The sequence below is a fragment of the Lutjanus erythropterus genome, chromosome 3 (genome assembly GCF_056507025.1).
Source record: "Lutjanus erythropterus isolate fLutEry1 chromosome 3, fLutEry1.hap2, whole genome shotgun sequence".
Classification (NCBI taxonomy): Eukaryota; Metazoa; Chordata; class Actinopteri; order Lutjaniformes; family Lutjanidae; genus Lutjanus; species Lutjanus erythropterus.
Genome location: NC_139319.1, coordinates 6,032,115 through 6,047,956, shown reverse-complemented (window position 1 = coordinate 6,047,956; position 15,842 = coordinate 6,032,115). Strand labels below are relative to the sequence as shown.

Below are 15,842 nucleotides of genomic sequence, written 5' to 3'. Positions count from 1 at the left end.
CGTATAATAGAGTGATTATCCCTGATTTGAAGCAGGGATGGGTTTTTTTTTGTTGTGGCTGCTTGAATTGTGTTAACCTGAAGTTTGTTTGGAACTATTTCTGATTAGCTGAAATGTTTGCAAGATCCTTTTTGGTTTTATGACCTTTAAGACCTAAACAGACATTCAAAACCTAATGCGGCATTTCAAAAATGCATGAGATTCCATCACAAAACCTGCCTGTTTTCAGATTTCATAAAAAAAGGCTTTCTGTCCACACTGTCATCCATCCAGCTGGGTGGGCGACACAGTGAGAGATTCTTTTCAGAGAAGATCTGACACACTATAAATTGTTTAGCAGCTCAGCTGGTTGTAGTTTGTATAATCTTCAATGAAATCTTCCTCTTTTCTCCTATTAGATCTTCAGTAAATGCTGTTAATACCTTGGAAATATACTGAACTAATGGGGAAAACACTGAAATCTATTTATTTTGCTTGCAAAGGGCAATAACAAATCTTAAAGTTTTACAAAAGTTTACTTTGTACTATTTGACAGTTACTGTACTTGAGTGGGGATTGTTTAAAGGTGCCTTATATGACATTTACTTCCTCTTGAGGGAGCGGTAGAGCACCAGCATCTCAGACAAGACAAATACTCTTATTGATAACCCAGTGAAGTTTGGGAAAAAAGTGTCATCTGAACAGACACTGCTCACAAAACTCAGATCAACCTGTCAAACTAGGCAGCGCTGATTAAATATGGATGAAGATTATGTTACTACATTGCCTTTTTCTCGCCTAAGATGTTTTCAGAAACACATTTTAGTGTAATGTTTGGCTGGAATACAAGAAATATTGTAACCAGGCAGCCACCACTCTGGTTTTGAACGGAAACTCCTAAAACTCAGACCAAGGGTTGATCAAAGATGGCTTGAGATTTTGTCATTGCATCGCCTATTTCTGGCCTAATATGTTTTCAGAAACATATTTTAGTGAAGCTGAAATATGAGAAAGTTACTCACCAGGCTGCCACGTTGAATACAGACGCACACAAGCAGAAACGTATGCATGGCCATCCCAGATAAACAGAAAAGCTTGGATAACAACATTGACAGGGAGACTTCAGGAGGCCATAACTCCACTATATATCTGCATAGCAAATAGATGTTTGCTGACATCTAGTGAGGCTGAAATCTGCCCTTCCATACCTAACTATAGAGGTACAACTGATTAAATACATTAGAAACATCTATATGAGTTATCGCTGTTAGAATAATGTTCCTTTTTTTGTGACAGGTGGGAAACCTTGGTCTGCTCTTCATGTTGCTGTTTTTCATCTACGCAGCTCTGGGAGTGGAGCTGTTTGGAGAGCTGGGTAAGTTTGCTCACCAACTTGTTGCTAATTAAGTGATTAAAACACAAGCAAGATGTGACCTGCTCCTTTTTAAATTTGCTTTTTTTAAGCACTTCTAATTAACACAACCCCAGGAAGTGTTAGAAACATATCTTTGTGTTATTTCAGTAGCCATCAGAGTTGCTCGTCTGTCTGGCCATGCTTTTGTGTTGAAAGTGGGAATCGGCTGTGTTTGTTTGTGACTGGTCAAATGAAGGAAATGAATAATATCTACTGCCACAATATTTCTTTGGCCAATCAGAATCAAATGTTTTTCATGACTAAGCTTTTCTTGAGATTTGTGGTAATGTCTAGGAATCCTTTAGATCGTACATCCTGGACAAAAACTGCTACCAGACCAATAGTTTCAGCCAACTCTACTGCTATAAGTGAAAATGAAGAAAACCTTGAGTCAAAATTAGAATTACAATCAATCAGCCAAAGGACTAAGTGTAATGAACACCAGAATGAAAAATTAATTACAAATGATTGTGCAGACAAGTCCGGTCCTTCATCAAGGTCACATGGGGCTTGATTTGGGTCGGTGATCGTTTGTCTTTAGTGTTGAGCTTGACCTGATCCCACTGAATGACAGGTTTCCAGAACTGTGGTTAAATCCATGTGGTATTCGGCATATGTGCCACTTGAACACCAGCACTGGAGGATCCATTTAGGGCTGTTGTGACGACATCATTTCCCCTGTGGTTATTTAGGTTGGGTTAACAGTGTGGTATGCAGTATGTATTGGTAATCAAAAGTGCAAGTAAGACACAATACATTTAATTTATTCAAGGTGTGTCCAAATCCACCTTTGCTGGCTTGTGTGAGGGGCACAGAGGTATCCTGTCCTGTCCCACCCCTTTGTGCCAGCAGCACACAGCAGGACACACCTATCAGCTGTGCCCAAGTACCCTGATTAATTCACAGACGAGTTCAGGCCGAGCGTGCGATAAACCAATCAGAAAGTCAGCTCTCGTCACCTTTAAGAGGCAGGTGCACCAGGAGCGCAAGCAGTGGCAGCATGATGGCGGATTTACCAGGAGGAAACAAAGACAAAAGATTTTCAAGAGAGGAGACAGATCTCCCGCTTCGATAAGTGCAAGCACAGGAGTGCATAGTGTATGGAGATGAAAGCAGTTTCATGTGTAAATTGCAATGCAGTGCATGAACTATAAATGTCATGCGGATATGTAACTGGTTATGTTTTACACTACAGCACCTTGAAAATGTGTTATATTTTATAATTCGTTACTATCATCATCGTTGTTATGCAGCTCTGCTGGCTGAAGTGAGGAGTGAGACAGAGGAGAGTCTGGCTGTGAAGCTGCACCTCAACCCAGCTTAACACCCACCTGAGCCGCACTGAGGTGCAGCTTCAACCTGCGTGCAAAATTACACACAGATTATCCACCCGGCATCAGGCTTTAACAGAAGTACACATACTGTTTTCTCCCTGGGTCAGACTGGTCTCGTGGTCAGATATAACCGTATAAGATCATGATTGTTCAAACTTTGTTTTTCTGGATCCCAATAAACACTGCTGTCATGTGACTGACCTGATAAGGACGATCCGATAGCTTTGCAGGTCTATTGAGATTTACTGGCCTTTATAATTAGAACAATAATTCCTGATTCCTTATGAGTGAGAATAATTTCACGCATGCATGCAAACGCGCTGGGCCACACCTTCATTTTGCCGCAAGTGCATCTGCTATCTTGCAGACGTGGCAAATATGGCAACTGCACTGGTGTAAGATAGAAAATCCACCAGCACCACCCATGGAGCAGCTTTGCACTGAGTGTAACATTATCTGTGGAGCTCACCTCACTGCCCAGTGGGTAACTATGGTCTGAGTGAACTAGCTGCTGGGTGCTAATCATAGTTACATAACGGTGAAAATGAATTTCTGCAGTTCTACCAGTCTTTCTGCATACATAGCTATGTCATTACCTTCACATCATGTCTGTTAAGTAAATTTAAACACAGTAGCAACACACACACTCACCAGTGACAGGGTGACATTGCAGAACAAAGGTAACGCAGCTCGCTCTGCAGTGTAAACTTTCACTTAAAGCAAAATAAAAGAAAACAGTCACCTGCATCTGACCTGCTACTCTTAATATGTAATTGGCTTCAAATCAAGCTTAATGTTCACATAGTTGCTCTTGACTGTCCCTCAATATTACAACATTAGTCCAACATCGCCGGCATGCGGGAATAGGCAAATTTGATGCTTAACCTACAAAATAAACGCTTAAAACAACAATAAAAACATGGCAAAGCTTATGAGTTTAAAGTGAAGCTAGGACAAGAAGGGAGAAAAAGCAAGAACATAGTGTTTTTTCCTTTTGCTCACCATCCCCTGTGGTCTGACTGCTGTTTCTGTCCATTTTCACTCTGATAGACATAATAGTGTCAAAATGTTTGCCCTGTCACGGCCTGTGAATCACTGTGCTCCTGTCCTTTGTTCCTCTCTGTGAGTTTCAAGATCTGGCTCATTTCTAATTCAGCCGTACGAACAGACAGATTAAAAAAAAAGCTAACTTTTTGACCACAGAAACCAATTTAAAGTTGTGATCTGTCAGACAACCTTCATTAAAGTTTGACGTTACCAAGGTTTCACCTTCCAAACCCTCTCTTTCCCTTTGCCCCTCTGTCTTTTCTCACCATGTCCTCTCTCAGTGTGTAACGCTGACTACCCCTGTGAAGGCATGAGCCGACACGCCACCTTTGAAAACTTTGGGATGGCCTTCCTCACGCTCTTTCAGGTTTCCACCGGCGACAACTGGAACGGCATCATGAAGGTATTTCAGATCACACCTGCATTAAAATGGGTTTGCATCACACTCATCTCTCGACATTTGTCACTTGGAGCGGGCTGTGCGATTTACTACAATGATCGGTTTTCACTTTCCTCGCTGTCACCTCATCTCCTCCGGTGGAGACAGCACACATTTTCTCAGATGAGGGTCAAGTAGAGAGGTGGCGGTCTAAAGCTGCTCTACTTTAGAGTCCAGACATACATACAAGCATTTATTTTTCTACTTTTTGAGCTGCACAAATCTATTTTACTCAGCACAGACAGAAGCCAAGATGCCGAATTGTAATTGAAGGTCTTCAGTTCAGATCTCGGGACCAGATGATATTTAGATAAGGGGAAATGTAATGAGCGTGTCCTTTAGCAAAGACGGCGCAGAAAAAGTGAATTTGAACTCAACAAAAACCTTCCACGAATGAATAAAGATTAAAATCTCCACTCACAAATGCTGAGTATTTGATCCTCCTCATCTTTCACTCAGTAATCACACCAAGTACCTTGAGCTCTTAAAATTTTGTCTCAGCCCCGTTTCCAAGAGAAAGTTAATCAGCGCTGATTAGGCTCTTAGAAAAAGTGACTGACTGTTGACGAAAGGAAGACGGACAGGAAAATTTGTCGGGCCTCGAGCTTTGGGCGAGCCAGAAAGTGAGAGTTATGTTACAAATCGCTTCAGTGTTCACTCTAAATGAGTCTCTTTTATTGAACATAAAGGAATTACTCATCAGATTGCTCCCGTAGAATCATTTTCAGATTCTTATTAAACGAACACACTTATATCAGTTTTGACCCTCTTACTCATCCAATCATTATGATTTCTTTTATTAGTTCTGAAACAATAAGTTAATTGGTTTGTTATCAGGCAGAACTCAATGTGAGGATTGTGTCACGGTAAGAAAAGCAAACATGTAGAATTAATGATGGCCGAATTCCATTTGGCTGCTACTCCTTCAGGGTCCTGGTATTGAGCATGCGATCGCACGGTCATGACTTACAGGGACACTTGAATAGAATGGAGCCATTGTGATTATTATCAGTAACATCTGAGCTTTTCTACATTTTTAAAGAACCAACCAAATGAGTAAACATTCATCTGAAAAATAACTGACATATTAAAGGTACAATGTGCTTTTTTGACAAGTTAATTTATTCTTTATTAGGTTGTAAACACTACAATACAATTATTAATAAACAATTACAACAAAGTATATCAGTTGTCATACATCGATGTGGGCTCACTATTTGGCAAGACCCAGTTACTGCTTCCTACTGATTAAAGTCACTAATGAGTTACTACCATTTATAACTGATAAAAGGGGGTCTTTTTTATTATTAAGATATGCTGATTATGGTTAAGTGCCAGTAACTTATTAACAAATGTGTGATGAAGCTGACGGGTACAAATTCTCCTGATGGAGGACACAAAGTAACTTAAAGGGATAGTTCACCCAAAAATGAAAATTCAGCCATTATCTTTTCACCCTCATGCCAGGTCGGGTTCAGTTTAGTTTCACAGGAAAACAGAATGGCTGACTGTAGAAAACAACTGGAAAAAAACTATGAACACCTCCATACGGCATATTTTAGGTTTTTTTTAGGTTTTTTTCCCAGTTGTTTTTTTACATTGTAAAACTGGTCACCATTCACTTCCATTATTTGGGAGATTCTGCAACACCGTTTTCCTGTTAAACTCCAGCAGTGTTTTGCAGACTAACAAAATAAACCCTACCCTCAACCGGCGTGAGAGTAAGTAGATAATGACTGAATTTTCATTTTTGGGTGGCCAGTCCCTTTAAGATATGCTGATAGTAACTTAAGAGCAAATATGTGCTGAAGCTCACAGGTATTAATGCTGCTGACGGAGAAGACAGAGTAAGTTAAGTAGGTTGTGAGATTTGAGGCTTAACAGCACAGAAAAATGTGGGCTCACTATTTGGCAAGCAGCAGGCTGCTGTTGCCCTTTTTATCTAATGTGTTGTAACAGTTTATTAATGATTTATAAAGCATTTACAACCCAATTAATAATCTAATTATAAACCATTTATGCATCATTTATAAGGTTAGCCTTATTAAAGTGGTACCCAACTGGGTTAATTCTGAGATCACAGCAGAAAAAGCAACAGCTGTGGCATCATAAATGGTATTTCAGGCCCCTAGATTAAGCACGCCACATGGCACTGGCAAGTGCGAGTCTCTTGTTCTTCCCATTGAATTTGTATGATTCTTCCTTTTTGTCCACCCACTCCTCCTGTTTTTCTGTCTGACCCTTCCTTTCTTCCTCACCCCTGAACTCTCTTGATACCCCACCACCCACCAGGACACACTGAGGGAGTGCCCTCCTTCAGTGGGCCCAGGCAGCGACTACGGCTGCCACGCCGGACTGCAGTTCATCTCCCCGATGTATTTCGTGTCCTTCGTGCTCACGGCCCAGTTTGTCCTGATAAACGTGGTGGTGGCCGTGCTCATGAAGCATCTGGACGATTCCAACAAGGAGGCGCAGGAGGACGCCGAGATGGACGCCGAGATCGAGCTGGAGCTGGCTCAGGGAGGCCTCTGCTGCATGATGGGGGGCATCGGCGCCATCGCTGGGGCCACAGGAGGCGCCGCAAGCGGGGCAGGTGTGGGCGGAGGGGCGTCTGGCGCAGTTGCTGCGGGGACGGTCGGGGGTCCGAGCGGCGGGGTGATCGCGCCAATACGAGATGGAGGAGGAGGCGGAGCGGCTCATGAGGGACACGGACACCATCGATGTCGGCTCTTCTCTCCTGCTCAGGTCAGTGGACAACAGGATGATCTGATCACAAACAAGCCAATGAAAACAAAGACATACAAACGAAAAACAAAATAAAACACTGTGGCAAAATATGTTGGGAGTAAAGATCTTAATGGTTAATCGTTAATCGATTCATTGTGACATCAGCTGTTAAAAGTAACTAATACTCTAAGTAGTTTTTGCAATGAATACTCTGTGCTTTTTGTAATTGAGTTATATTTTAGCAATGTAACAGTACTTATACTTGAGTACAGGCTCTCAGTACTCTTTCCTCCACTGATTATGCCTGATATTCACTTTTTTCATTTGAGACATATTCATACCAGACAATGAGACATGACCACTTCTCAGCAGGAGCTCATCATTCTGGATCGTGAGTGATGAGCTGATGGGCTCCGAGGCCGGCGATCTCCTAACCGCAGACTCCCTGCAGCATCAAATCCTGTCTGAATTCAGATAGCGGAGGCAGGCAGATGAGTCATCAGTCATTCAACAATATAATCACAGAATCACCAATTTAATCGCCGACTGCACTGATGCATTTCATGAGTTACAGTGGAGTACCACTTCAGCGATAGTCACAGCCTGAGAGGTTTTGTTTTGTTTTCTCCCTCAAGAATTTGATCCGAAGCATCAGCAGACATCGGTGTCTCGAACAAACTGTGGAGTCTAGAAAATTAGCCACTCAGTGCTGAAATGATTAATTGATTAACCAGTAAGTCGATCAACTTAAAGTTCATCAAATGGCTTCTCAACTGTAAGGAAAGAAAAGACAGAGAACAAAACAAGAAATCTGCAAACATTCACAGAATTCACTGTTTTTCACTATTTTCACTATTTTCTGATATCTTATAGACCAAACAATCACTCACTCTTGGTGGGTCTCTGTAAACAATATTATAAAGAGTATGATCTCAACTTTTTTTTTTTATATGAAAAGTTCCCTAAAATAAGACTGACATGACTTGACAATTACTTGATTAATTGAAAAAATAACCAAGAGATTAAATGAAAAAGAATATATATTAGTTTTTTGTTTGTTTAACAATATCAGGAACTATTCTGACAACAGACTAAAATACACACTGACTGTTATGCTACAAGCGACTGGGTTTGTAGTCCATTTAATGTTGTTAGGAAACTTGTTCTGATCCTGGACAGCTGAGTATCTGAGTATTTAAAATCTGGCTATTGATTCTTACCAATATCAGATTTGCGTGACTGGATCTAGTGTTGTTCCTGTGAGACTCTCTGACTTGTTGGGAAAAGTTATTTTCAGCTGCACCATTTATGATTTTGTAAACTTGACGGTTCTATCTGCCACTCTGGACCCAACAGGAAGCCAGTTTAGCTGCATGAACTGGTTGCTCCCCATGTTTGCTCCCATGGACCAAGACCAAGAGAGAGTTTATTTTGGGAGACCTGAAGTTTTGTCTTCCATAACTTGGGGAGACTACAATACCAGGATGTGCCAGAGTAATCACAGTTGCACTGGATTAAGCTGGATACCACGGGTTTCTGACTCTCCCTGTCCATGAAGACCGACTTTCTAGCCAAGAACTTAGTTCTGGCATTCAATTTTCCCACCACTTTTTGGGCCATACTTACAACCCCTACACTGCTGTCAAATGTGCAACCCTAGTAGTCTGTGGCTTTTTTAAAATCTAGGTTTGCCAAACAGAATTGATTCTGTTTTGCCCAGCTGTAAGGACGGTTTATTGTCAGAGGATCATACAGTGACAATCTTGTCCCTTAAACCACCTCTGATCTAAGTCATGAACCATTTTGCTTTGGAGAAACGTCTTATAGCATCTAACTGAATGTTAAACCATTCTTTATTTCAGTGTGCTGCTCCGAAGGCGTCTTGTTTGCCTCTGTATTTAATGTTTTCTAATTGTTTCGGGTCACCTGATAGCACTACTGACACAGCAACATCTGTGCTTTTATGCACCGATTTTCAAATGCAGGACTTCTATTTGTGGGCAAGTTTCATTCACAAAAATGTCAGAAAAAGACTAAAAAGAAATAGAGAACACATACATAACAACCTGAAGGTGTAGATTAAAACCTCCTCATGAAGACGTGACATTCATCAGGTTGAAATGAGCTGTTATGACAAGTTTCTGCAGTTAAAAGAGTTTGATCGACTTGGAACGGTACGAGCAAGTGTCACTGCAAAAGATTTGGGACAAGAAAACCAAAATGTTCCTGCATGAGGCCCAGTGTTGAGAGACTGTTAAAAATACATGATTGGCATGTTTGTCCTGGTTATTTCAAGACGTCATCAGCTTTGGCTCTGTGGGTCTGCAGCATCTGGAGTTGTCTTTATTCATGAAATATCACGGCCCTATCGGTCCAAACGCAAAGTGTTGATGACGTTCGTGCACATGTGAATGAACATGCCACGCAAAACTAAAACTTCTGCTGCGGAGGATCCACGTGCACACACGCACACGTGCAAAGATATTAAATGGCCGCTGTCTCCACCATTCTAAAAATACCGTGAGTGGGGGCAGCGGTGGCGGTGGCTCTCATTCTTCAGCTCCCTGATTGCTGCATCTCAAACAGCAAGTCGGTACAAGCTCCATCTATAATCACACTCACATGAAATTATACCACCTGCAGATGAGAACAGGTATTTTTAGCAGTGCACTTGCCGAGGCAGAAAGAAAGAAACAAGTAAATAAACAAACAAAGGCAGAAACAAGGGGAAAGGTGGGGGAAATCAGGAGACGGAGAGAGGGAAATAGAACAAATGTAAATGACAATTGAGAGCAACAGAGGCAGAGAAACAAAATGAGAGGAGAGCAAGTGGCTAAGTGGTTGCTGCAGCGAGTCAATGAGCAAGTGGCTGAATGAGTGACAAACTGTGTTTGACTCATTGACTGACCGAGTGCCTCGATGCAGCTTACTGACTGACTGATTGTGGGGAGTGACGAAAGGTGTGTTTGCACCGAGCAAGTGTTTGCTCCTTAACTTTAATGTGTTTGGGCAGGTGACAGCAGCACCAAGTAAACTGCGAGGTGGCTCATTAGAAATGACCCCGTAAAACACAAACACAGATTAGCAGGAGCAGAAGGAGCCGAGTGTTGTCGCTACGCCTTTTACCTAGAAAGCCAGAACAACAAAGAGTCAGTCTGGACTCATTATTTCTTCATGCAGTCTGAAATTTTCAGCGGGCAAAGTTCATCTGTCATGTTAAAGCAAGTAACAGACCTCTATTATAGAAACATATAAAGGCAAGAAACCCTGAATGTTACCTCCACCGTGCACAGAAAGGACCACTCACTGAACAAACAGAACTGCAACAAATTCAGTAAATACAGGGCGACAGTCGAGTCAAGGCAAACCCTCCAAATCCAGCAACAGTTATTTCTGAAAATTTGGGCAAGAACTGGGGAGAAATGCTAAATGGAGGTTGTGGATTCAGAGACACTAGAAACAAGCGTCTTAAAACTTAAAAATTATTTTTTTCTGCCAGCTCGGGGGCAGCAGAATCAAGCTGTAAATGGAGAACCCTGTCTCCTATAAATTAGAATCGTATTATTATTAAATTGTTTTGATAATTACGTTGAATAGGCTGGGTAAAGCTGTCAGAATATGCATTATGTTACTGTGGTTACTGTTTTTTTTGTTTGATTAAAAAAATAATGATTAATTGATTGTTAATGTTACCAATGATTAATTAAGTAAAGTGCTTACATTTTGCAACCCTAATTCAGACAGGATGATTCAAGATGTATCACCCTGCCAGGGTTTATTTCCCAATAATGACCTGCTTACTGTACATTATCCTGCTCATTACATAGTTAGTCACCTAAAAAATGATTTTATAAAATATTTTTTTAAATTATTATTGTGATTATTGATTTTTTTTTTTTTTTTTTATTAACCATGTAATAAGCAGGATAATGTACAGTAAGCAAATCATTATTGTAAAATAAACCCTGACAGGGTGATACAGGACTTACAGGTTGTGAATTACTGTACATTATCCCTTACATAACATGGTGGATTTGCCAGGAGGAGGCTGGGGTAGATGGTGGGCGTACAAATGCAGGACAGCTGAAATGAATCATAGATATATCACCTGTAAGCTGATGTCTTCTTCGCAGACAGTTGCATATTAACACATTCAGCAGACACTGAGCAACATTAGCATACATTTGGAGTCGTGTCTGTACCCACCTGATGAAGGTACCTCTAATACTCTCTGTGCTGTGAGCTCTGTTTTTGTTCTCTACCAGCTCCTGAGGGAAATATCTGGCTCTCTAGCTGCTAAATGCTCCACTATGTTCATCAGTTAGTCATTGGCTTTGCCTGTATGCTGCTCTGGCAGGTATCAGAGCCTTTCCACTGAAAACAGCTGCCTGCTGAAGCTGAAAATGAGATGATGAGAACAGAGAGACTGAACAAGTTATGGACTGAAAAACAGAAGAAAACACTGAGATGAAACCAACTTAAAAACCCTGTAGAGCTGAGAGGAACTGCAAAATGAAATGATAACCACTTTCACATTACGTGTAGTGTTTTGGTCCACTCTTAATACAAGAATACTGGTTAACTTGCTGACACATAATGAAGTGGACTATAAAATCACCTCATTCTAATTTGCTCACTGTTTTTGCAGCTCCGCAGATCCTTCCAGTCTATTTTGATCATTGCTTTTTTTTTTTTCGTTTTCTTGCCCACAACCTGCTCCTCCAGCTGCAGAAAATCGACTGAGTTATGACTCCTCCTTTTTCTTAGGAGTTAGCGGAGATCAAAACAGAGCTAAAGTGAATATCGGATTGAGAGGGAGCGGAACGATTCTGCAGGATTGACTTTGATACTACCAAAAAAAATAAATAATTTTTTTAAAAAAATGATATTTGTCACATGACAGTATTGCTTCTGTATGCGACATGAGCGTGCAGAGTCACAATCTTCAAACTTGTGTGAGACGGCAGAGTTGAAGGAAACGCAGCGTGGCATGGTGCTACTCTTCACCTGCAGATAAAAATACAGAAAGACGCACCTTCTGTGACAAGAAAGCGTCACACAGCAGCAACATGAGTAAACTCTCCAAACATTTAAAAATAACAATCTGAAAGTTATTTATTATCATTTTATTATAGAATTTACTAGAAGAAACAATTATGTGGTGTGATTTCTGTCTTGGTGAAACTGATAACTATAGATAGATGATTATTATAACCAATTTCTTTTTTCATTTATCTTTCATGCAGCGTACAGTTTAATTTGCGTTTTTATATTCATGATATGAATATAAAGTAAACAGACCCTTTCGCTATTTAGTGAATTATATTAAGCGTTTGAAAATACAGTAGGCCTGCAGCTGTTTGCCTCAATTTGACTTATTTTTGTTACAGGTTTTGAGGAGTCTGGCTCGAAGGGAAACTGACTTTGTTTTGACTTTGGTTTGAGGGACGAAGTGGTAGAGGGGAGGGATGAAGGAGGTCAGGTCGTCTTCGAGCTGCAGAGCCAGGAACCTGAGGGGTAACACTCAGGGTGGGGGCGTGTCTCTGTGAGCTCCTGCGCTTTGTTGTTGAACCTGGGTCCTGAGCTGTGTTCTGCCCGCAGAAAAAAAGTCGGGTCTTGGGGCAGGGAAGGGTCGTGAGAACTGAGACGAACGGGAGGGTATCAGATTCCCTTATGAAGGCGCACACAGGTGTTTGGAGGAGAGAGGTGCCCAGTGACTAATTAATGAGACGCAGGTGATTTGGGTTTGTGGGAGGCGCAGGGGTTTGAGAGAGAGAGGTGTGACCCTGTTCCTGAATCCAGTTATAACACTTCATTTATTCTGAAAATTCACAAACCCAGTTCAGAAATGATCAATATCTTTAAAGTTGTAACAAAAAATACCTCAATAATATCAAATTAAAAAGTATGGTCCTCAATATTGGGTGACTCTTCATCTAAAAGTTTGCTATTATAACTTTTCAATGTTTGTCAGCATTGTGCTTACAGCCTATTCTGCTAGGCAGCTAAAAAAAATAATGACTGCCACATTATGTGATTTCATCTCCCTGCTAACCTACCCTACCATCTGGCCAAGACTGAAATATCACTTGGTCCTAATTATAATCAGCCCAACAATTACATGTGTCCACCCTTTAGCTGAAGATATAGCGACTCGAATCTGAGTTCTTCTGCAATTTTTCTTTACTTTTAAGTCCTGGTATGTTTATAACGGTGCATGTGAACCTAATGAACCTGGGTAATTTTTGTACTTTGCTTCAGACTAAAGGAAATTAATACTGTCATCCATCTCAAAGAATGTGACTGAATCAATGTGTGTGAGAGGAGGGAGGAGAGAACAGAGAGAGTGAGAGAGAGAGAGAGAGAGAGAGAGAGAGAGAGAGAGAGAGAGAGAGAGAGAGAGAGAGAGAGAGAGAGCGAGGCTGACTGTGGAACACAGGGAGATCGTGAGTGGGCGGCGGGCTCCGCCACAGTCTCATTGTGCTTATAGCTTATTGTCTGTCAGCCTACTTGGTATTTTTAACCGGTGGAGGAATTATAAAAAAAACAAAAAAAAAAAGACAATAGGAAATATGAGGGACTCTTTTCATGTGTCTTCCTATATCCACTGTGTTTTAAATCTCTATTCTGATTAGCCAGCAGATGGCTTTGTCGGGATATAAGCGCTGTGTTCGGTCTATTTTTATGAGCATTCGTAGTGAGGTTTAGATATTTTCTCCAAAGGAACAATTAGCTGACAAAACCAGATTCACAACAAACACGATGGCTGAAGGAAAATAAAACCAGAAGCGTTATGTAAATCTTTGTAATAAAGGTATTAAAGAAAATATTATTAAAAATTACAAAAGTTGGATTTCAGCTTTTTAATGATACTCTCACAGCATCAGACTATTGTGAAGTGAGATCAGTTAATAGGCGGTGGAGAACTGCAGCCTTATTTACTCGTCTCGGGGACAAACAACAAAAACAAGTTGAGAGCTTTAACAGAATTTCTACCAACCAAGAGCACAAATGATGCAGTAATCAGAGCGATATGTATGATTATAGAGGCAGCTGGGTCATGAAAAAAGTGGCGTGGAGAGGTGGAGAAGATATGACTCATTTTCAGAAAAAATAAGACGCTCATTTGGCCAGTTCTGTTTGGCCTGATAGGAACATGATTTATTCGACAAAACATAATATAATAAAAGGTAAAAAGCATGTAATCTTTAAAAGTCTTTACATATCGATGTATATAATAGAGTAGCCTATAATAGTATCATTTTGTGATCACACATGAGAATACAGACTGTGAATATCATCCTCATGTACATACAGGTGTATGTTCACTTATTAACCTTCACCTGAGGAAGACCACCTGTGGATGAAACAGTTCCACTCATATCCACATGAAGATAAAAGACAGTAGTGTGTCGGTGTTTTTTCTCCCCACTCAAGTATTTCTTCAGTAAATATTACTCCTGTACTCAGGGGTGGAAGTAACTAATTACAAATATTCAAATTACTGTAATTAAGTAGTTTTTTGGGGTACCCATACTTTTCTGAGTAGATTTTTAAGTCTGTGCTTTTACTCGTACTTAAGTACAATTTACAAGATGTAATCTACTTAGTTACTTTTAAAGCTATAGTTGAGCACTGAGTAGAATTTGAATTAATATCCAAAGCTTTCATCTACATTTTTGTAGCCAATAAGGTCGTCTGATCACAAACGGACCAATGACAACAAAGATATACAACTGAAAAACAAAACAAAATGCTCAGGCAACACACATTAAACCATTTAAAAATGCAGTCATTGGTATTTATATAATATTTTTAAATTGTTTTTGTCTGGCAGAGCCATTTGTTGAATGAGGAAAATTAAACTTTTATTCAAAATTAGAAAAAAAAATTACCAAAAAAAATGAAAATTAGGGAAAAATGTACTTTGTATCTGAAATTATTAATGATTAATCGATTGTCAGCGTTTTCAACTACTGGTTAAGGAAATTTGCAAGCACAAAATTTCTGGTTTGTAGAGGTGACGGTGACATTAATGGTTAAAAGTAACTAACACTCTGAGTAGTTTTAGAGACGAGTACTTTGTACTTTTAAGTATTTTTCCAGCACAAGCACTTTTACTTGTAATTGAGTAATAATTTAGCAATGTCAAAGTACTTGTACTTGAATACATATTTTCAGTACTCTTTCCAACACTGCCTGTACTCTGACTAAAGTAATTATTTTGTTGCCCCCACCTAACATGCTGATATAAAAAAAACTCTGAGGGGTAGAAATGGTGCAACATGCTGCTTGGCTGTTTGGCTCATCCAGGGATCTTCTTAAGAGCGGAGCCATTAGTGCCGAGCACAACTGTGTTTCCATTTGTTACCATAAGTGCAATGAATCTATGATGAGAAGGTTCTTGAATTAACTAACAGCACCTTTACTTCAGCACAGTTTCTGGCTACTCTACCCACCGCTGGAGAGGCAAAACAACACAATGCTTTCAGTGTTATTACTGTATGCGTCCCCTAGGGTGACTTTTTTTTTTTTCACAAACAAAGCCATCTCTCTCTTCTTTGGCTTACAATAGGCTTTTTTTCCTGGTACTTTTCCTTTTTTTATATGAATGAAAATGAAAAGTCCAGCTCAAACATTGAAAGAGTGATTCTGGCATCAGTTCATTCTAACATCCTCACCACTGCTGCCAGATTCAAGTTGGGTGCATTTAAAAAAAAAAATGCTGATATTTTGGCCTGAATTTCACACATTTAGAGAGAAAATAGTGTGGCTGTAAATGACAGAAAAACAGCGTACCATTAATGAAATATTTTGTTTCTTTCAAGGGGGGTGGGAGGCTCTGTTGGGTGTGTGGGTCCCCCAAGGCAACGGCAGGGGAAATACTGCACAGTCTGTCACT

General features: G+C 40.3%; 1 protein-coding gene across 1 annotated transcript in view; it reads left to right on the top strand.

The window, feature by feature from the left end:
- LOC146329520 (voltage-dependent T-type calcium channel subunit alpha-1I-like) overlaps positions 1-15,842 on the top strand; it is an 89,178-nt gene that overhangs the window by 48,256 nt on the left and 25,080 nt on the right. Inside the window, exons 13-15 of the mRNA XM_084714437.1 lie at positions 1,276-1,354; positions 4,056-4,177; positions 6,506-6,958. Coding sequence (XP_084570563.1) covers positions 1,276-1,354; positions 4,056-4,177; positions 6,506-6,958 — 654 coding nt within the window. The remainder of the gene's footprint in view (positions 1-1,275; positions 1,355-4,055; positions 4,178-6,505; positions 6,959-15,842) is intronic.